The sequence below is a fragment of the Phoenix dactylifera genome, chromosome 2 (genome assembly GCF_051530095.1).
Source record: "Phoenix dactylifera cultivar Ajwa chromosome 2, Ajwa_hap1_PhDact_Kaust_v1.1, whole genome shotgun sequence".
Classification (NCBI taxonomy): Eukaryota; Viridiplantae; Streptophyta; class Magnoliopsida; order Arecales; family Arecaceae; genus Phoenix; species Phoenix dactylifera.
Window position 1 is genome coordinate 40624742 of NC_143191.1, and position 23742 is coordinate 40648483.

General features: G+C 41.7%; 1 protein-coding gene across 1 annotated transcript; it reads left to right on the forward strand.

Annotated features, from left to right (window-relative positions):
• The first annotated feature begins 16856 nt into the window (after positions 1-16856).
• Positions 16857-23206, forward strand: LOC103723556 (110 kDa U5 small nuclear ribonucleoprotein component CLO-like). Its single transcript, XM_008814509.6, has 10 exons — positions 16857-17903; positions 19574-19642; positions 19750-20943; positions 21049-21147; positions 21261-21419; positions 21777-21862; positions 21945-22143; positions 22260-22370; positions 22530-22736; positions 22869-23206. The coding sequence occupies exons 1-10, from the start codon at positions 17139-17141 to the stop codon at positions 22965-22967; spliced, it is 2988 nt and encodes a 995-aa protein (XP_008812731.2). The 5' UTR covers positions 16857-17138; the 3' UTR covers positions 22968-23206.
• The last annotated feature ends 536 nt before the right edge of the window (positions 23207-23742 follow it).

A 23742-nucleotide genomic window follows, 5' to 3' on the forward strand; every position in this document is an offset into this window, starting at 1 on the left:
AATTGTTGGGAAGACCAGAACTAGTAAGCATTGAGTTAATCATGTCAAGAAAAGTTCTATTTTTTCTTTCAGCAACTCCATTTGACTGAGGAGAATAAGGGGCAGTAGTCTCATGTATAATCCCATGTTCCTCACAGAATTTTCCAAATTCTATTGAACTATATTCTCCTCCTCTATCTGACCTGAGTCTTTTTATTGTTTTCTGGGTTTGATTTTCAACCTCTGATTTATAAATTTTAAATTTTTCTAAGGCTTCATCCTTAGTTTTTATTAAATATACATAGCAGTATTTTGACATGTCATCTATAAAGGTAATAAAGTATCTTTTTCCTCCTCTCGTCAAAATACCGCTCATTTCGCAAATGTCACTATGTATTAAATCCAGTAGGTTAGAACTTCTACTTGTTGATTTAAATGGTTTCCTAGGTTGTTTAGCTTGAACACAAATTTCACATTTTTTGTTCTTCTCTAAATTATATTTAGGAATTAAATCTAAATTCATCATTCTTTTGAGAGTATTGTTATTCACGTGTCCAAGTCTACTATGCCACATCTCTAAAGAGTCAATATGCATAACAAGTGAAGAAGAAACATTTTTATTCATATTGTTGCATGGTAATACACTCAATTTAAATAACCCATCAGCAACATAACCCCTCCCTACAAATGTCCCACCTTTGGTAATTACAACCTTATTTGATTCAAACACTAATTTAAAGCCTAACTGACTCAAAAGAAAACCACTAACAAGATTCTTGCGAACATCTGGCACATGTTGCACGTTGTGGAGAGTAATAATTTTTCCAGATGTGAACTTCAATTTTACTTCTCCTTCTCCAATCACTTGTGCAACACTGGAGTTGCCCATGGTCACAGTTCTCCCTTTAACTTCCTGGTAGAAAGAAAAAGAGGAAATATCAGAACATATATGGACAGTAGCTCCTGTATCAATCCACCATTCGGTTGGATTGTAGGCCAGATTTTAACTCAAGTTTTGAGATTACTAACCTGTCCTCGGTTCCAGTAGAGCCAGAACCTGTTATCATATTTGCCTGAGGAGTCACTTTGTCACCTTGCCCCTTGACTTTGTCCTTTCTATGTCTACACTGTTTGGCAAAGTGTCCTGGTTTTCCACAGACATAACATGTTCTCTTGCTCTGTTCCTTTTGAATCTTTGGTTTTGGCTTCTCAAAGTGTTTCTTGGGTTTATTTCTCCAGAAGTTAGTTTTCTTCGTTTCTACTAAGTTTGCCTTTGCATTAACTTCTGAGTCAATACCCAAATCTTGTTTATGGTTATTCCTGTGTTTTTCTTCTATTTGAAGGGACACAAGTACTTGATCCAAAGAGAGGGTGTGTCTCTTATGCTTCAAAGAGACTTTAAAATTTGTCCAGGAAGATGGAAGCTTTTCTATAAGGGCTGCCGCCTGAATTCTCTCATCTATAGAAATTTCCATTGCGATGATCTTCGCCACTATATTCTGGACTTCATGTGCTTGATCAATTACTGATTTTTGATCTACCATTTTGTAAGAAAAATATTCTCCTATGATGAACTTTTCTTCTGATTCAGTTTCTTTACCATATTTCGACTCAAGTTCATCCCACAATGTCTTAGCTGTACCCTCAGCTCTAGAGTAGATGTCGTATAAGTTATCATTTAGTGCACTAAGTATCAAACTTTTGCACAAACGATCATCTTTATCAAATTTGTATTTAGCAGCTGATCTACCGGGTTCATGATCCATTGGGTCCTTAGTTGAAGGATTGTTTGAAACCACATAAAATAAATCTAATGTGTCTAACCAAGACTCCATCTTTGTTTGCCATCTAACAAAATTCTTTCCATCAAATGACTCAGGTTTCAGGATATCGTTTAATGAGTTCTTAACTTTATCCATCTTTGTATTTCAGAAGCGAAATTCTCTTTCAAAAATGTTGTAGTAATCAACTCAAGAACTCAAATAAAACACTAATAATTTAATATCACTGAAACAACTGATTCCGATGCGTACCTCTTTGATGTCGTTTTCTTTAGATCCAAAATAAAATAGATAATACCTGTAGATCGGTCCGAGGCGTGTAATCACTGTCTTTGAAAGAGATTCGCCTCCTTACATGCACCGGATTCTGGCGATCCCTTCCCAAGATACAACAGACCGTTGATTTTGTAGACGTGCACAGTACTACAAAATCTCTTGAACTCCGCAGGGATTTTTTTTGTATGCTCGTACAAAACGCTTGAAAAAACCAGGAAGAAAAAAAACGCCGAAGGAAAAAGCTCTAGAACCGATGTCAAGAGAGAGAATTAATGGAGAGTGAAGAACTATCCTCTCTCTCCCATCTGGAGTAACGTTGGAGCCCAACGTCCCTTTGCATTTAGGATGGCTTTAAATGAGTTTAAATGGGGAGAAACGGTTCACAACCGTTTCAAATTTCAAATTCAAAACATCTTACAGATGTGGCCTACTGTGTCCTCATAAACTACTTTGAAAGGCATTCACTCCAGAAAAAGTTCAAGATGTTTATGTGGTTGGCACTGAACTAAGGCGCACCAAAGATCAAGGAAAGGTGGGCACCTTGATCAGAGCTGTGCTCTTTGTGGAACCACAAGCCACGAAGATATCTAGAGAAAACTGCGAGTGTGCTTGGGCTCCACTCTCCCTGCGGATTTGTTGGAGGAAGAAGCGTGTTAAACTTTCCAAGGTCCTCAGACCAGTTCATATTAGCCGTTTCCTGGCACATCTGGAAAGAACGTAACACTCGAGAGTCTTCCTCGGAAGAAAATTGTCGTCCTTCGCAGTCCTTGCTTCAGTCTTACGAACGTTTTGAAGGTGCTGAGAGTCAGTTTTGTCTCTGAGAAGATCTCTCATTTGCTTACGTCTGGGCTCTAAGCCTTATGTGCATGCTTTTCTCTCTTGTAAAAGCTTGTGGGGATCTTTCCTCCCCCATTTTCCCAAAAATACAAATTAAGCAGTTCACTTGAACATATTTAGTTTTGCATGTTTTGGCTGCTAAAAAATTTAGACCTGAACAAATTTAAACTTTGGGGAATACGTACTATCTTTTCCGTAATTTTGGAGATGTTCTCAAATGAGCTTGTGCTCGAGATTCTGTTTATTTGCTTTAAGCATGATCGATTAAAAAAGCTGCCCTATTATTGTTTTGTGAGAAGTCTTAACTAGATTATTTTTTTGGAAAATAACTACATTACTTTTCCAGTAGAAGCAATTTTGAACTTCAGCGTAATAAAAATTGTCTTCATGTATGAGGTTTCTTTTTTTCCTTTTTTTTTTTTGGTGGAAGAGGGGGGATTTATGATCCTAGGCAAAGAACAGCCAAGTCTAAAAAGGGAGATTGCACCACGAATTGTGAATTTTAAGATCCCAAGTGGCACTTAATGTGGACCTTTGAGTACGATGAGTGTCTCCACATATTTCATGCAGCATCATGCTCTTTGTGCTGCAGTGTATGATGCTGTGCTAATATAGCATAAGCTCTTAGAAACTTTATGTGCATTACATTTCATTAATTATTTAAATTTAATTTTTTTATGAATATCCTTTTAAAAATTAAAATTTGCATGAATATCCACATAAAATACTGTTTTTTACAAATGCTCCTAATATAACGGTTTTTCTAATATTGTTAATATAAACAATATTTATTTCAGTTAAAAATGAAATAGAATTTTAAAATTACTTTTTTTCTCAATCGTGATAGCCTTATAAATATTTCTTTTTGCACATCGATCCATTAAGAATATTTTAGTCATTTTAACTTGAAACTGTTAATTTTTTTTAACGGTGTTAGATGGGATGGGTATATATGCAAAAATAAGGATAAAAACTGGGTAAAATAGCAAAACAAATGTTTTACGAGGATGTATATGCAAATATTAATTTTGCAAAAATATTTATATAAAATTCGATATTTATGAGAGTATTCATTAAAAAATTCTGAAGTTTCCTAAGTACCCATTAGAAGCAAAACAAGCTGGAACACAACCTATTATGCTGGCCTCTTGTTTGCTTATTATAATGAGTCGGAGTCTGAGCAACCCACTACTTGACTTGAGGCCATGGGGTTTCTGGCCAGTGGCATGTAAAGGAAGCAAAAAAAAAAAAAAAGGAAAGAAAAAGAAAAGTCCCCTAAAAGAAATGAATATTGCAACCAATAAAACCGGCCAGTCCTTTTTTTTTTTCCCCTCCAAACTGAAGTCAGTGAACAAACTTTTTTATTTTCCTTCTCTTCTGTTTTTTGGGCTTTCAGAATTTGAGTGGATGGAGAGGAGTAGGAAAAGATAAGATGCCACATAATGCAGATGATTTCAAACTTGTAATCTACCGGTCCTTTCTTGAGCCCAGTTCTACACACAATAACCGGATCCTGATGTCAAGCAGATGGAAGCTTGGATTATAGAGATTATGATAAAAATAGTTTGTATTGGTGTAAAACTGGCCATTTCAGGTCTTAAGCAGGTAATTTAATAAACAAAATAGCCGAGACGACCCATTACAAGTTTTAGCTACACCCAGCTATCCCCATCCTAAACTAGCTATTCTTTGTCATGGGATCGAATCAGGGTATTCTGTCAAAGCTAGCCCACAACCTTCTCCGTCTTCCAAGCATAACAAAATTGTAGCGCTCTATGATGCATCACATAGGGCGTCTGTATGTATGATGCCACAAGCTAATACAAGAGTCTCGATGGTCTTCTGAGTCAAATTTGATGGAGGTCTAGGGCAAGCAAAAGCCACTGCATTGTTTATCATAAGAAATAATACTGGTAGCAAATTTTGTCATTTCGGTACTAAATTTCATAGTTGTGCCATACTAGCATAGTGTCAGTACAATACAGTATGAAATTTTTTTAGCATACCGAATATCAGCATGCCACCTATACTAAATACTGGTATTAAATCGGTATGGTACAGTATGCTCTGTACCATTTAATTTGGATTGGTATAGCGTACTTTAATTGGTAGAGTTATCATGATTGCTAGCTATATATTCTACTCCTACAATGTGCATGTTACATATTTTCGATCCGATGAGATTTGGATTAGAGGAGACTAGCCGATCATGGATCATAGCTAGTTAGGACAAAAAGATATTCAATTCCTTGCTTACATATATATGGCCTATCTCATCCTCCGTTCGCACACATGTAGCAAAGGGGAGAGAGATAGAGTTGCTGACTGGGCCGTTAGCAGAGCAATTACTTCAATACAAATCATTGCTTCTGCTAGAACAATATACAGCTGAATGATCTTCTTAATACACTAGCAATATATAGCTGCTTCCATTTGAAGGAAAAAAAAATCTCCAATATCTGGAACCGTCGGTGAGTTCCATTCACCCCTTCTTTTTTTTTTTTGGTGTACCGGCGTCTCACTACAAACCGTGAGAACGTCCAGAATAATTAGAAAGCAAAACACTCTCTAGTGCCACCGGCACTCGCTCCAATCCCCTCCATAGCACAGCTCCAGAGTAGTATGCAGCGAATGAGGCGACCCAGTCCACCGCACTGTTCGCCTCACGAAAGACATGCGTGGCTCGGAAGGAGTCCAACTCTCCCACAAGATGACATATATCATAGACAAGAGGGTGCAGAACTAGCCTGACACGCCCACTCCGAATTCAGTCGACCACTGTAGTCGGATCTCCCTCAAGTAGGACCCGCCGAGCGCCCAGGTGCACTCTGGCCTGAATGAGGCCCTCCCATGTCGTTCGCAACTCTGCCACTGGGATAGACTCATCAAAGACACGCCGACCTCTAGCCGCAATCAATCTGGAGTCATAGTCTCTGATCACAAAGCCCACACCGCATCTGCTACCGCCCTCTGAGATGCTACCATCAAAATTCACCTTGAGGAAACCAAGGGGAAGGGGCTCCCAGAATACTATCAGTATCGTCGCGTACCTAGACACTGTAGGAAAAGAGGAACCCTAGATGTCCCTGTCGCCTCCAGGTGAACTCACAACTGCAGCGCTCACCAACTCATATGCATGTGCCAAGGCTCTGTCCACTACTAATCTCGGATAGAATCCTCTGCCCTCGAAGATCCCCGCATTTCTGTCTAGCCATATGTGATATGCCACATATGCCCATGCCACTCCCCTCTCTGCCATGTCAGATCTCCGAGCAAAGTCTCTCAGCTGTCTTAGAAATGTCTCCGGCGAAGTAAATCTATGCTGCTGGGTCAAAGCAATGTCCCAAACCTGAAGAGATCGTGGGCACATGAACAGTGCGTGACCAATCGTCTCCTCCTCCCTCGGACATCCCTCACAATCATTCAGTACGTGAATCCCCCGCCGAGCCAATACCCCTCTTGTAGATAGAATGCCCCATGCCACCCTCCACAGGAAGAGGGCGACCCGTGGGTGGACTCGCAATCGCCATATCCAGCGGCCCTCCAGAGTGCGTGTGGGCCTCGGTTCTAGTGTAGTCCAGAGGTCACTGGCTGTAGCTCCTGCCCTACCAGTCTGGCTCCATACCCTCCTATCTGTCGTCCCCTCTAAGGGTAGTGGTGCGGGCACCAGAATCTGGAAAAGACTCCAATCAATTAACTCAAGGTCACTGTGGCTAATTTAAATTTGATCGAGTCCTGTAAATAAAATCATTGAGTCAGAAAGCAAGCCAAGTCAGGTTTCTACCACCACCTTTGCACACCCTTGGAGCACCACCTCGGCATCCACATCAACATCAGCTAGCCACCTCACCACTACTCCAACCAATGGAAGCACGCCAACCAGGATGAAGTCAAGCATAAGGAGCCGACCACATCATGCCATCTCATCAAAGGAACCAATGCAACGTCACGCCACCTCATCAGAAGAACCAATCCCTATGCAACATGCTATGTGCCACCTATTGGGACGCCACCTCATACAAGTTGACACGTCACCCAAATTCAAAGTCCAAGAGGTCGGCCACAATTCAAATGCAAGAAAATTTCAAATGGGAGTCAACAACTCTTCAAACCTTCTCCTTAAAGCTGGCCAACTTTCCTTCCTTTTCTCTAGCAATCAAGCCTTCAAATGTGGGGCGCCATTCATTATGTGTTTAAATTTCAAATCATGAGGAAAGTCTATAAATACCTTCTCATGACATCTTGTAATGTCAATTGATGAATGAATAAAAAGTGCTTCTTTCTTCCTTAGCAATCTTGCTTCGTCACCTTGAGAGAAGGTTGGGCGTAAGGCCCTTGTTCCAAGTTGGGCGTGAGGCCCTAAAGCCACTACCACATCCACCACTGCCCTACCTCCTCTCGCCTCCTTTTTCTTTTGTGATTTTCATTCCCCTCTCACGCCAAAATTCTAATCCCTGTTTCTTTGCAGGTCCTTAAAGTACTCCATGTCATTGGGTCAATTATCCTTCCAAACCAATAGCAAAAGGGCCCTGTTGCAATGGAAGATGAAGCTTGGTCATCCAATCATCAACCTTCGAGAGTGAGATCAAGGATCCTCCTCCAAAAAAATTCCAGAAGTTCAATGTTTGGTAAACCTCAACTCTAGGTCTGATTTATTGAAGGAAGTGTCCTAATCAAGTGGTTTCTCAACCACAACGGTCTATTCTTCTAAGTCCTAAATGAATTAGTACATGCAGGTAACTAGTCTTGAAATTACTATACTCATGTTAATGTTTTCTTATCCCATATGTGACTGAATTTCCTGCTGCTATTAGGCTAGTTAATCAACATAACTTACTGATAATCCTTATGTTTAAATCCCTCGCATTCATCCCGCATCATTTTTGGTATCAGAGCAAGGTTAATTAGGACACGCACATTGATTATGCTGAAATTCTGCACTTGCTGAAATTTCTGCACTTTCCTGAAATCCATTGATGCCAAAATCCTAATTTGCATGCCTTATTAAGTTTATGAATTAAATCTGAATATTTCAAATTTTAATTCCGAATTTTAGTTATTAAAGTTGAGATCTGATCTCCACAAATTTAGGATTTGAAGTTAATAATTTCAAAGTTAAATTTGAAATTCTAGGTTTGGGCTCCAAATCTGAAATTTCCAAAACTGAAATTTTCAATATGAATTTTGCATTCGAATTTCAAAACTTGAAATTTTGAAACATTAGATCTGAAATCCAAATTTGAAATTCAAAATTAAAAATGGAAACTTAAATTGAAACAGAAAAAAATTTGAGATTCAAAATTTAAATTTGAAATTTAAACTTGAAATTTGAAATTTGAAATTCAAAAGCTGAAAACTAAAATTCAAATCTGAAATTCAAAATTCAAAAGTTTAAATTCGAAATTTGAAATTTGAAATTTTAAATCTCAACTTGTGTGGACATTTAAAATAGTTGCATCCGTCATAAATCATATTAAGGGCACTCTAATTGCAACATAAGGGAAGGATTTCATCACCTTTCCTTAGCCCAAAACAACTACCCTCATAAATATAGAACCCAAGCCTAATTTAAAACTCAACTAGCCAACTTAACTTAGAAACCACAACGAGTCTTTAGGCTAATTGAATTTGGCTAATTCCTTGCTGTCTAGAAAAGTTCCGATCAGGATCGTGGCTACCATCTTATCTGCCCAGCCCCGTTAAGCGGTTGGTGTCAGCTAAGTATGGTTAATGGCGGTTACACGAACTCTTGGTCCAACTGGCCTAGGCAAGTGGTGAACCAATTTTGATTAGATAAGTCTTTGATTTAGATTTAGCAAACCCTAGCATAGGCTAGTCATTTTGTTTTGTCTTGAGCCTTGTATGACAACTAGATCAGGATCACCCTACAACCCATCACATACACAACCCATTAAAGCCATGGACCCCAATCTTGAGACCATCCTAAGGACTATGACTGAGCAGTTCAAACAATTGAACAATAGGTTTGATCAAGTTGAGGAGAGGCTAGGAACCCTAGAGGAAAATCAACAGACCCGCGTGGAACCTGAATTGACACTCCAACCCCATCGCCACCTTTTCACTCCTGAACATAATCAGCGACGATCACATCAGGATCATGTAGACCAGGATGAACGAGCCCTTAGGAGTATCTGACTTGATGCACCCTCCTTCGAAGGAAGTCTAGACCCTAAGGTATACATTGATTGGAAAAATGACATGGATCAATATTTTGAGTGGTATGAAATGTCGGAAGAAAGAAAATTCAAATTTGCCAAGCTTAGGTTGACACGACATGCAAGGTTATACTGGAAAAATATTGAGAAGATCACTAGGCAAAGAGAAGAACTACCTATCAATACATGGAGACAGATGAAAATTAAGCTAAGAGAGAAATACGTCCCATTATCCTACGAACAGAGATTACTAGATCAATGACAAAGATTAAATCAAGGAGGGAAAACTGTATCTGAGTACATTGCCAAATTTGATGAGTTCGCTATGAGGTGCAACATAGTCGAGTCAGAAGCCGTAACCCTATCTAGGTTTAGAGCTGGTCTTAAGGAGGACATTCAAAGGGAATTGTTCTTAAGGAAAATTCATGACTTAGACCAAGCCTACCAGATTGCCAGAGACTGCGAACGATTCCAGAGGGGACCCATTTTTCGACGACCTGAACCCAATAGGATTAGCAACCCTGGAAGCAGGCCAAACCCAAGTTCAAACCCATCACACAGACCCAATCCTATCACTCCACAGGCTCGTAGGGACGACAAAAGAAAAGCCCCTGAAGGTAGAAAGGAAAACAATGTCCCTTGTTTTAGGTGTCATAAAATAGGACATTATGCAAGCCAATGCCCCACTAGAGCGTTACACATAGGAGAAGTAGAAGAAGAAGATCCTGAGACCCTAGAGAATTATGGAGAAGAAGTCTACGAAGCAGAGACCAATTTGGTAGATGAATATGAAGAAGAGGAAGAAATTATTGAGACGTCTGAATTTCTAAGAGTTGTGAGATGTATATTGACCCAGGCTAAAGAACAAGAAGATTGGCGTAGGACCAACATCCTACAAACCTTTATCAAAATAAGAGAAAAAGCCTGCAAAATCATCTTAGATAGTGGAAGTTGTGTCAATGCCATATCAACCAACACCATCAAGAGTTTAGGGTTGCCTACCATACCCCATCCCCATCCCTATAAAGTATCTTGGATAAATTCCAATCCAGATACAATTCCAATCCTATCAGGAGAAGGTATGGTGTGATGTCCTTCCTATGGGAGTAAGCAGCATTATCCTAGGCAGACCATGGCTATACGATCATGATGCTACCCTGTTTGGATGATCAAATTCATGTTCCTTCAATCATAATGGAAAGAAAATTGTAGTTCACCCTATCCCACCTAAGGACAACGTTAAGAGGGGAGCTAGTAGTAGTCTGAAGGAAACGAAACTTGGATTGAACCTAATCAATGCTAAGGAATTAGAGCAAGAGATCAATAAGGGTTCACCCATTTGGATGTTGACTGTTAAGGAGACCCAGTATCAAATCCCAGTAGCACACCCTCAAGAAGTGGTTGAAATCTTAGAAGAGTTCAAAGATGTATTTCCTAAAGACCTTCCTGACAACCTACCACCTTTAAGGGACATTCAGCATGCCATAGACCTAGTTCCAGGAGCCACCTTGCCCAATCTACCCCATTATAGGATGAATCCTTCGGAGCACCAAGAATTGCAAAAGCAAGTTGGCGAGTTACTTAGGAAAGGATTTATTAGGGAGAGTTTAAGTCCTTGTGCAGTACCTGCCCTTCTGACCCCTAAGAAAGATGGCACTTGAAGAATGTGTGTAGATAGTCGTGCCATCAATAAGATTACCGTCAAATACCGTTTTCCTATTCTCCGTCTAGACGACATGTTAGATATGATGGCCGGAGCCACGGTATTCTCCAAAATCGATCTTAAGAGTGGCTATCATCAAGTAAGAATTAGGCCGGGGGATGAATGGAAAACTGCCTTTAAGACTAAAGATGGCTTATTTGAATGGGTAGTGATGCCTTTCGGTTTATCCAACGCACCTAGTACCTTTATGAGGATCATGACCCAAATTTTAAGGACATTCATTGAAAAGTTTGTAGTAGTCTATTTTGATGACATTCTCATATATAGAAAGACAAAAGATGACCACTTGAATCACCTTAGACAAGTTTGTCAATCACTTAGACAAGATAGCCTCTATGCTAATCGAAAGAAATGTGAATTCATGACACCTAGGATTATCTTTTTAGGATTTGTCGTGACCACTGAAGGAGTATCTGCCGATCCCGAAAAGGTCAAATCCATAGTTGAGTGGCCAGTACCTAAAAACATTCATGACGTTCGTAGCTTTCATGGTCTAGCCACATTCTACAGGAGATTCATTAGAGGATTCAGCACAATTGTCGCCCCCATTACTGATTGCCTTAAGAGAGAAAATTTTGAGTGGACCAAGGCAGTTGAGAAAGCCTTTAGAGAGATTAAAGACAAGATGACACAAGCACCTATATTGAGATTATCCAACTTTTCCAAAGTTTTCGAGGTTGCCTGTGACACATCAGGAGTTGGGATTGGAGGCGTTCTAAGTCAGGAAAACCACCCAGTAGCATTCTTTAGTGAGAAATTAAACGACGCCAAGCTAAGATTTTCTACCTACGATAGAGAGTTGTATGCAGTGGTCCAAGCCCTAAGGTACTGGAGACACTACCTTCTGCCACTAGAGTTTGTCCTATACTCCGATCATGAAGCCCTACGTTTCCTCAACTCTCAGAAAAAGTTGAACCCTAGACATGCGAAATGGGTAGAGTACATCCAGGCCTATACCTTCGTCCTGAAACATAAGGCTAGAAAAGAAAATCGTGTTGCCGACGCCCTTAGTAGACGATCTATGCTCCTCACTTTTGTTAGTACCGAAGTCATAGATTTTGAAAGGCTCAAGGAGGAGTATGAACATTGCCCCGACTTTAAGGAAACCTACCAATCAATCCGTCAAGGACCCTCGAGCCAATTTTCCGATTTTACCATTCACGACGGATTCCTCTTCAAAGAAAATAAGTTGTGCATTCCCCGCACCTCCACCCGAGACTTTCTAGTTTGGGAAATCCACACAGGAGGCCTAGCTGGTCATTTTGGTAGGAACAAAACCATCTTAGAAGTCGAAGACCAGTTCTTTTGGCCGGGTCTAAAGAAAAACATTGCCCAAATAGTAGCCCGATGTCGAACCTGCACCAGAGCAAAGCAACAACGACAAAACACCGGTCTATACACTTCCCTACCAGTCCCCGAATGCCCTTGGCAAGATATTAGCATGGACTTTGTGTTAGGATTACCCAAAATCCTGAGAAAACATGATTCAGTATATGTCGTGGTAGACCGATTCTCCAAAATGGCACACTTCATACCTTGTTCCCAAACTTATGATGCCTCAAAAATAGCTAAACTTTTTCTAAATGAAGTGGTTAGGCTACATGGTTTACCCAAGACCATCGTATCAGATAGAGACGTTAAGTTCACTAGCTATTTCTGGAAGACCCTTTGGCATATGCTAGGAACCAAACTCAAATTCTCCACTGCCTACCACCCTCAAACTGATGGTCAGACCGAAGTCGTTAATCGGAGTCTAGGGAACTTATTGAGATGCCTTGTCGGTGACAACCTAGAAAACTGGGATCTCCTATTATCACGCGCTGAATTCGCTTATAACAGCTCAGTCAATAGATCCACAGGAAAGAGTCCTTTTGAGATTGTCCATAGATATAAACCTAGGAAACCTGTAGATCTTATTCCATTACCATCACATGCACGAGTCTCAGAGACAGCAGAATCATATGCACAACATGTCAGGGATTTACATAAGGAAATCAGTAAAAAAATTGACATGAGTAACAAAGCTTATGCGCAAGCAGCTAATCGTCACAAACGGGCTAAGGAATTCATTGAAGGAGACTATGTAATGATTAGACTAAAACCTAAAAGGTTTCCCCCGGGAACTATGAAAAAATTGCATGCCCGCAGTGCAGGTCCATTTAGGATATTAAAGAAAATTGAACCTAACGCTTATGTGGTTGACTTACCCCTTGATTTTGGTATTAGCTCGACCTTCAACATCTCAAACCTTATAGAGTATAAGGGACCAACATTGATACCTAGTGAGCCTTTTGATCATGTTCCCATTGAGAGTGAACCCACACCTGAGTGCCCTCCAGCCACATTTCCAGAACCGAGAGATAGGGTTGAACATGTCTTGGATGATCAAGCTATCACCACCCGGAACAAAGGGTACCAATGCTATTTGGTTCACTGGGAGGGTCGACCAGAATCTGATGATTCATGGATTACTCGAGAGGACCTACAGAGACTCAACCTAGATCTACTAGAAAAGTACCACAGCCAAACCAACCCCTGTTCGACAGAGTCGAATTCTTCCCACCCCGGGAGAATTGGCGGGCACCAGAATCTGGAAAAGACTCCAATCAATTAACTCAAGGTCACTGTGGCTAATTTAAATTTGATCGAGTCCTGTAAATAAAATCATTGAGTCAGAAAGCAAGCCAAGTCAGGTTTCTACCACCACCTTTGCACACCCTTGGAGCACCACCTCGGCATCCACATCAACATCAGCTAGCCACCTCACCACTACTCCAACCAATGGAAGCATGCCAACCAGGATGAAGTCAAGCATAAGGAGCCGACCACATCATGCCATCTCATCAAAGGAACCAATGCAACGTCACGCCACCTCATCAGAAGAACCAATCCCTATGCAACATGCTATGTGCCACCTATTGGGACGCCACCTCATACAAGTTGACACGTCACCCAAATTCAAAGTCCAAGAGGTCGGCCACAATTCAAATGCAAGAAAATTTCAAATGGGAGTCAACAACTCTTCAAACCTTCCCCTTAAAGCTGGCCAACTTTCCTTCCTTTTCTCTAGCAATCAAGCCTTCAAATGTGGGGCGCCATTCATTATGTGTTTAAATTTCAAATCATGAGGAAAGTCTATAAATACCTCCTCATGACATCTTGTAATGTCAATTGATGAATGAATAAAAAGTGCTTCTTTCTTCCTTAGCAATCTTGCTTCGTCACCTTGAGAGAAGGTTGGGCGTGAGGCCCTTGTTCCAAGTTGGGCGTGAGGCCCTAAAGCCACTACCACATCCACCACTGCCCTACCTCCTCTCGCCTCCTTTTTCTTTTGTGATTTCCATTCCCCTCTCATGCCAAAATTCTAATCCCTGTTTCTTTGCAGGTCCTTAAAGTACTCCATGTCATTGGGTCAATTATCCTTCCAAACCAATAGCAAAAGGGCCATGTTGCAACGGAAGATGAAGCTTGGTCATCCAATCATCAACCTTCGAGAGTGAGATCAAGGATCCTCCTCCAAAAAAATTTCAGAAGTTCAATGTTTGGTAAACCTCAACTCTAGGTCTGATTTATTGAAGGAAGTGTCCTAATCAAGTGGTTTCTCAACCACAACGGTTCATTCTTCTAAGTTCTAAATGAATTAGTACATGCGGGTAACTAGTCTTGAAATTACTATACTCATGTTAATGTTTTCTTATCCCATATGTGACTGAATTTCCTGCTGCTATTAGGCTAGTTAATCAACATAACTTACTGATAATCCTTATGTTTAAATCCCTCGCATTCATCCCGCATCAGATAGTGGTGTAGCCAGTATCCTCTCAGCGAGGTCATCACCAAACAACAGGTTGGATCTGATCAGCATCCCATCTGCACTCTCCGGAAACCAGAAGATCACAAACTCTACAATCGGCTACTGCCGCCGGGTTGAACATGGTAGGCCATCTGGAAATCGACAATCCAGCTATCCAGCGGTCCTCAACAACATCTATCCTGCGGCCATCCCCCACTACCCACGAGATGCAAGGGAGCACCTGCGAGGCTCGTCCACACATCTCACACCAAATGAAGGAACACTGGCGCCCAGGTATGAATGAGTCGCCGACACACGTCTTCCCATACTTGGCTCTCATCAACCTACTCCATAACCCATTTGGCTCCAGAATAAATTTGGCCACATGCCTAGCTGACAATATCTCCCGCCTGGTGATAAGAGAGTGAATGCCTAAGCCCCCACTACTAGTCGGCTGATAGAGGACCTCCCAAGCAAGCAAATGGATGCCACCTCCTCGAGCTCGCCCACCCCAGATAAAACTCCGAAGTAGTTGCTCCAATGTCCTCAGCAAAGCCATCGGAACAATTGTATTAGAGGGCAAGTATATGGGAATAGAACTCAACACTAATCTGACTAATGTGACCCTGCCTATCATGGAGAGAGTGCTCGCCTGCCACCCCTCTAGACACTAACGGATCGTCATCTCCACCCCCGAACAATCACTCCTACGCAGCTGCCGGCCGGTGATGGGAATCCCCAAGTACCGCATACTGCCAACCTGCTCGCCGATCCCCAAAATCTCTGAAATGACATCTTTCACCGGAGCCTCAATCTTCGGTGAGTAGCATACCGCCGACTTGGCCAAGTTGACCCGTTGCCCTAATGCATTACAGTACTCCCCTACAATCCAACAGATCACCTGTGCCAACCTCTCGCTCGCTCTAGCCATCAGAAAACAATCGTCAGTGAACAACAAGTGGGAGATCCGGAATGTACCTAGCCTCGGCCTATAAGGCTCCAAGGCATGGGACTCAGCAACACTACAGAGAGCTCTAGATAGGGCGTCCGAGCATAGGATGAACAACAATGGGGACAATGGGCAACCCTACCTCAAGCCCACTGATGACTCGAAGAAGCACGTAGGCGTGCCATTCACTAAAATAGCAAATGAAAATGACCGAACACAGCACATAACCCAACTGATCCACTGGCGGTGAAAGCCAAAAATCTCCAATGTGCGTACTAGAAAGTGCCAATCCATCCTGTCATAAGCTCTCTCCATATCTAACTTGATGCCCATCAATCCCTGCCTGCATGAGGCCTGCCTGAGATATATGAACTCCGAGGCTATCAGTACATTATCAGAGATACTACGTCCCTTGATGAAGGCCCCCTGCTCGGGACTAACAACTCAGCCAATAAACCCCTGACTCGCCTCACTAAGATCTTCGCAATGATTTGGTAGATGGTAGCACAGAGGCTAATGGGCCAATAATGACTCGGTTCTGTGGCATCCCGCCTCTTTGGAATCAAGGTGATAAAAAGGTTCGTTTCCACTCACTAGGAATAGTAGCTGAGCTAAAACACTGAAGGATAGCCTCAATCACATCCTATCTGACTATGCGCCAGTACCTCTGAAAGAAAAGAGGAGGAAAGCCATCCAGCCCCGGAGCCTTGTCCCCAACCAAGGACCGAAGACTCTCCTGAATCTCTGCTGCTGTCACCGGCCTAATCAGCTCAGTGTTCTTCACATCCGTGACCCTCCTCGATAGAACAGGTTAGGCGGGTAGTCCTCCATCCCTGGTCTGCTCTGTCCATCTCGACCTGAAGAACTCCTCCAACACTCTCCTGACCGTGTCTGGATCATCAGTCATCTGGCCACTGCTCTCCTTGATACTATGGACTCTGTTCCGCTGCCGGCGAATGATTGTTGTCTGATGGAAGAATCTGCTGTTGCGGTCTCCCTCCAGAATCCACTGAATCCTTGACTTTTGCTTCCAAAAGGTTTCATGCTGCCGAAGAAGGGAATGGTGCCGGGTGAGCTGAGACTAAGCTCCTCCTGTCCACCCTCGGACAAACCTCGATGCATCTCTTCGCTGTTTTGGATTGGTGCAATGGCTGATTCAGCTACTTCAATCTGCCTAAAGATGTTCCCCACCTCTTTCTTGTTCCATCTTCGTAGTCACCATTTAGTCATCTCCAACCTATGTGAGATCCTATAGACATCATCCCCGTGCACCGGCGTCTGCTAAGCCTCCTTCACAACCTTTCAAGACCGTGGATATAAAACCCATAGATTTTCAAATCGAAAAGGACCATGTGTAAAAATAGCGGAAGAGGTCTCGTTGGTTCGACATAGTTTTGAGAGTCTCGTCTTGGCATCGTTTTGGCTACGTGGCGTCATATAAATGGCGCTGGGCATTATAGAACTTTTATTCTTTCGAGTTCCTTGTGGCCCGTTGCTCGAACCGCCACAAAATAATCTGCCCTTTCCCATTTCCCATCTCATTAAACCCTAAACCTGATCCACTCCCATCCCCACTTCAAACCCTAGCCGGAGTCTTAATTTCTTTCCCCGCGCGAATCCCCAAATGGACGATAGTCTCTACGACGAGTTCGGCAACTACATCGGCCCGGAGATCGAGTCCGACCGCGACTCCGACGATGCCGGTGACTCCGGCGACGAGTCTCCCGCGGGCTCCGCCCGCTCCGACGACGAGGCCGCCGCCTCACCGAGCCCCTCCGCCAACGGCTGGATCACCGCCTCCGGCGCCGGCGCCGACGACATGGACACCGACCCTGCCGCCTCCCAGATCGTCCTCGCCGAGGACAAGAAGTACTACCCCACCGCCGAAGAGGTCTACGGCGAGGGCGTGGAGACCCTCGTGATGGACGAGGATGAGCAGCCCCTCGAGCAGCCCATCATCAAGCCCGTCCGCACCGTCAAGTTCGAGGTCGGCGTGAGGGACTCCTCCACCTACGTCTCCACCGAGTTCCTCCTCGGCCTCGCCTCCAACCCTTCGCTCGTCCGCAACGTCGCTCTCGTCGGCCACCTCCACCACGGCAAGACGGTGTTCGTGGACATGCTGGTGGAGCAGACCCACGAGATCTCGACCTTCGATCTTGACAGCGAGCGGCACATACGGTACACAGACACGAGGATCGATGAGCAGGAGCGCCGGATCTCCATCAAGGCCGTGCCCATGTCCCTTGTGCTCGAGGACAGCAACGCCAAGTCCTACCTCTGCAACATAATGGACACTCCCGGCCATGTCAACTTCTCTGATGAGATGACTGCTGCTCTCCGCCTTGCTGATGGGGCTGTGCTGGTTGTCGATGCTGCCGAAGGTGTTATGGTAAGTAATCCCTCTCTTCACCTCATCAAGTTGATCCTCTATTCTTGGTTCATGTAGTTGCTGAATTTGATTGAAAAGTGAGTGATGTTAGGAAGCGTGGCTGTGTACTTGGGCTTAACTGCACTTTTCGTTAGAAAGACAACTCACATAAGAACTCATTTGTTAACGGCAAAGTACTTATTTATTGTAAGTGAGAGAGTACCGATACAACATAACTATGAAACTAAGATCTTGTTCGAAGTCTAGAGTGGTGGGTACTATATGAGTATGCTTCATGCTGAAAGTGAAAAAGAACTTCATGGAATGTAACTTAAATTAGCTGATTAACCAGACATTACTAGCTAGTCCTAATTGAAAGTTTTTGTTCGTGGAGTGCACAGTGGTGAATCAATATTTGCTGGGTTAGAAAAGGACTCATTCATTTATTGGAATTAAATGTTCAATAAAAAAAAATTCAGTCTCCATTATTGTTTTATGTGGCGCAAATCAGTGATATTGGATCAGCCGATTTGACCTGATTTCTCGAGTTCAATGAAAAATAATAAAAGCGGAAGGAAAAGGTTAGGTTTATTGTGCCAAAAAAAATTTGTGATTAGTTAGAAAACAGGAGACTGTTAGCAGATAAAATTAAATCAATTTTACACATAAGGGGGGATTGGAATGAAAGCTAAAGAGCATAAGGTTTAACTGTTTATCTGAAATAAGTTTCTGATCTTATATAAACGGGGGTTTACTGATCTGAAGACTGAAGTAGCTTTTGAATCTACTCTAATAGAGCATGGTACTGTGGTGTGAGTTTTGAGCTCATAACTCTTGTGTGAATTCCTTACATTTTGGTTGAAAACCTTACTACCTTAGCTATTAGATAATCATTTTCCCAATTAAGTATAATATTTAAATAGCTTGAAAATGCATGCTACGAATTCCTAAAGCATTACAAGGCTATAGTTTTAGTTGAATTCAGTTGAATTTTGTTATTATATCATAGTATGGTGTTTCTGTGTAGAAGTTATCTCAACAAGAATGGTAAGCATTCAAGCACATTTAGATATTACAGAAAGAAGCTTTTTGCTGTTTAGAACTTTAAATCAAATATTTTGGTGGCGAGAATTTAAAGGTGTGCTATGAACTACAATTCATATACAACTCGGTAAATTGAAGTTTTGAGTGGTGGATCAGCTTTCATATTGATCATGAATAGAGTTATGCTGTCTCATTGAAGCTTTCAAGCAAGCTTCTTATATTTCGTATAGTCTACATAAATTTGGAAAAGCCAATCTTTGGAGGAAACATCTATCTACTGGATTATAGGGGCCCAGATATCTATCTATCTAGAATGACAATTCAACAACTTGGAAGAATACATTTAAGTGCTAGGGTACTGTTTCTGGTAATTAAGCCCTGACACAGCACAACTGCAGCACAAAGGTGTTTCTGAAATCTTGGGTGGTGGGTACTGTATAGATGAAATACATGCTGCCAGCAAAAAGCAACTCAAAAGAGTGAAACTTCATTTAACTATTATCTGGTATACAGTGCTTAGCTGTGTGTTATTACTGAAAAGCAAACTGTGCTATTAACCAGCAAGTGTGATACAAACAATGTGTTCTGTCTATTGGGAATTTTTTTTGAAACTAAATCCTCAGATGTGCCTATTTTCTGATGAGCAGGTAAATACTGAGAGGGCTATACGCCATGCAATACAAGAAAGACTTCCCATTGTAGTTGTGATAAACAAGGTGGTACTTCAATTTTTTTCTTAGCAGCAACCTTGTTCCATATTTTATTGTCTGCTAGTTAGATCAATTTAAAATGATTAATTGTTTGTTAACTTATGATGCTTTAGGTCGATAGACTGATTACAGAGCTTAAGCTGCCACCAACTGATGCTTATTTCAAACTGCGACACACTTTGGAAGTTATCAATGACCTTATCTCTTCTTACTCCACTAGTGTAGGAGGCACCCAAGTGATTGATCCTGTTGCTGGGAATGTCTGTTTTGCAAGTGCAACTGCTGGGTGGTCATTCACCTTGCAGTCATTTGCTAAGCTTTACGTAAAACTCCATGGCATTCCTTTTGACTATTTAAAGTTTGCAGCCCGTCTATGGGGAGACCTGTATTATCATCCTGATGAAAGGGTCTTCAGGAAGAAACCCCCAATGGGTGGAGGAGAAAGATCATTTGTCCAGTTTATTCTCGAACCTTTATACAAAATCTACAGCCAAGTAATTGGAGAGCATAAGAAGAGTGTGGAGACAACTCTTGCAGAACTTGGTGTAACCCTAAGCAATGCCGCTTATAAGTTGAATGTTAGGCCTTTATTGAGGTTGGCTTGTAGTTCTGTCTTTGGATCTGCGACAGGATTTACTGACATGCTTGTCCAGCACATCCCCTCCGCCAAGGATGCTGCAGCAAAGAAGATAGAGCACATATATACAGGACCTCAAGACTCATATATTGCTGAGGCTATGAAAAACTGTGATCCTTATGGCCCCCTTATGGTTAATGTTACAAAACTCTATCCCAAGTCTGACTGTAGTGTCTTTGATGCTTTTGGCCGAGTCTACAGTGGCACCATACAGACTGGTCAGACCTTACGTGTACTGGGGGAAGGCTATTCACCTGATGATGAAGAAGACATGACAGTCAAAGAGGTTACCAAACTGTGGGTTTACCAGGCTCGATACCGTATTCCCATCAGTAAAGCGCCTGCTGGTTCTTGGGTTCTAATTGAAGGTGTAGATGCCTCCATCATGAAGACTGCAACATTATGTCCTTTGGATATGGATGAAGATGTTTACATATTTAGGCCTCTTCGCTTCAATACACTGCCAGTTGTAAAAACTGCAACCGAACCATTGAATCCAAGCGAGCTACCAAAGATGGTGGAGGGCCTTAGAAAAATCAGCAAGAGTTATCCTTTAGCTATCACCAAAGTAGAGGAGTCAGGTGAACATACTATACTAGGAACAGGTGAGATATATCTTGATTCCATCATGAAGGATCTCAGGGAACTTTACTCTGAAGTTGAAGTCAAGGTATGTTTGTTTCTTTTGGTGTATACCTTCCACATCTTAGATGCAAATATTTCACACGCATTTATCTTCATCAAGCATTTGTTTATCTACCTTATGTTGATGTAGGTGGCAGATCCAGTTGTGACTTTTTGCGAAACGGTGGTTGAGACTTCCTCGATGAAATGTTTTGCTGAAACTCCCAACAAAAGAAACAAAATTACTATGGTACGAACTGTAATATCTTCCAGGCTAGATCTTTAGTTATGTCAGTTAACACCTTGACTGTATGCAGCTCACGGGCATGTCAAATACACAGCCTGACTTTACATTACGTACAGATTGCAGAGCCACTAGAGAGGGGTTTGGCAGAAGATATTGAGAATGGTGTTGTGAGCATTGACTCGAAACAAAAGGATATCAGTGATTTCTTTCAGAAACGTTATGATTGGGATTTGCTTTCAGCAAGGAGCATATGGGCATTTGGACCAGACAAGCAGGTAAAAGATTCAAAGATAAATATAATGTCCATATGGACTATTAAACCAGGAATAATAAACGGATGATAAACTAAATGGCCCAATTGTTCTTGTAATTGCAAAACACCATTTGGTTAGGAGATTAGTGTTGGCTCGTTAGTTTCTCATGAAAGTATTGACAATCTGTTACTGTTGCTTATCATTTACTGTTTCACAACCTTCATTATATGTTTGGTTCATATGATTTATTTGCATCACTAAATATTAACTTATCTCCATGATCAAGCACCAAAGTGTCTTTATGCTTGAAGAAAATAAAAAATTGTTCAGACTTACTGACAAATTTGATAATTAAAATGATTCTAATTATATTTGTAGGGCCCCAACATTCTACTAGATGATACTCTCCCAAGTGAAGTTGATAAGAACTTGCTGAGTGCTGTCAAGGACTCCATTGTTCAAGGGTAAAGCATGACTATATATATTTTTGCTAGCAGCTTTATATATTAATTTGGGTTCTAAATATTTTCCTGGCCTCTTTCACAGATTTCAGTGGGGTGCCCGGGAAGGTCCTCTTTGTGATGAACCTATCCGGAATGTCAAATTCAAAATTCTAAATGCATCTATTGCCGCTGAGCCCTTGCATCGAGGAGGTGGTCAGATTATTCCCACCGCTCGGCGTGTGGTGTATTCATCTTTCCTCATGGCGAACCCGAGGCTTATGGAGCCTGTTTACTATGTAGAGGTAACATGATTTGTGTTCAATTAAATCAGGAGAAGTAATAAATTATATTGATCATTTTTGTTTCTCTTTTTAAAGTCTCTTATCACAACATATTTGATACTTTCATGCTTTTTCAGATCCATACACCAATCGATTGTGTCTCTGCAATTTATACGGTGTTGTCACGCAGACGTGGACATGTAACAGCAGATGTCCCTAAGCCTGGCACCCCTGTATATGTTGTGAAGGTTGAATATCCTGCCCTGCTTGTATTTATATCACTTTATGCCGAACTGTAGATGTAGAGGCATATGTTCATTTTCATTTGCGTATATGCGCTTGCATGAAGCAGACCTGTAGTATATTCTTGTTACTAATCTTTTAAAATATTATTTCAAAATTTTCAGGCATATTTACCGGTGATAGAATCATTTGGCTTTGAGACGGACTTGAGGTACCATACTCAGGGGCAAGCATTTTGCCTCTCTGTGTTTGATCACTGGGCCATAGTTCCCGGTGACCCACTTGATAAGAGCATAGTCCTCCGGCCTCTAGAACCAGCACCGATTCAGCACCTTGCACGGGAGTTCATGGTGAAAACAAGGCGCCGGAAGGTATGTTTTCATTTAGAAACATCAATTTACCTGGATTCTTTGATAAATGGGACGCTAGTAATGTTTCTTGAGAGGAAGATACGAAGAATATTTCCAATTATTTTTAACATGGATCTACCTTTTTATTTGCAGGGAATGAGTGAGGACGTGAGCATCAACAAGTTCTTTGATGAGGCTATGATGGTTGAGCTTGCTCAGCAGGCTGCGGATCTTCATTTGCAGATGATGTAATTTGTTTTGTATCAAAACGGTAGTCTTTTTCCTTTCTAGTTTCAGATTTTGTGGATAGCCGGTCATTTCTTCTACATGCAGCGTCTTATGCAGTACTTTTCACTACACAAAATGAACTAGGGTGGAGACTTAAGCCCTGTTGTTTTATTCCACTTGTCATTGTAGCGATGATCTTTTATCATCTAATGGCACAACTTTCAAAGATATTAGTATCATGCTGGAGTGTTGTTTGGGACCAATCTTTGCTTGTGGGCATGGTAGTGATTATGGGATTTTACCTGGACTAACTCAGTAATCAGCATGAGGAGACAGCTTTTGGTGCATTGAAGTGTTGTCGAAGTATGATGCCCCTCAGGTATATCTCTACTTGTACGTGGAGTGGAAGAACATCCTGGATTGTAAGTGGGATTAATATTGCATCGTATGGAGAATCATTACTTGTGTGATTCTGTTTCTGCCTCTGTGTTCTCCTCTAGATTAATGAAGAGTGAATTGTTTACATGTTCCGGACAGTTTGTACCTTGTGGTTTCATGAGATCAGTTTGCATGCCTGAAGTTTGCCCGGGATCTATGGTGTCAATCTCTTCTAGAATATCAAGCTAGCAGTAGGCTTTTTTGAGCAGTGTATTGTTGTCAGCAGTATATTCAAGATTCAGAACTCTATTAGTACTGTGGTGGAAGGCAGACCTGGACTATATGGTTAAATTGGGTGATGAATGCAAAGGATGTGATATCGAAGGCAGAAGAACCGGATGACCTTTGCGAGCCGGATGAA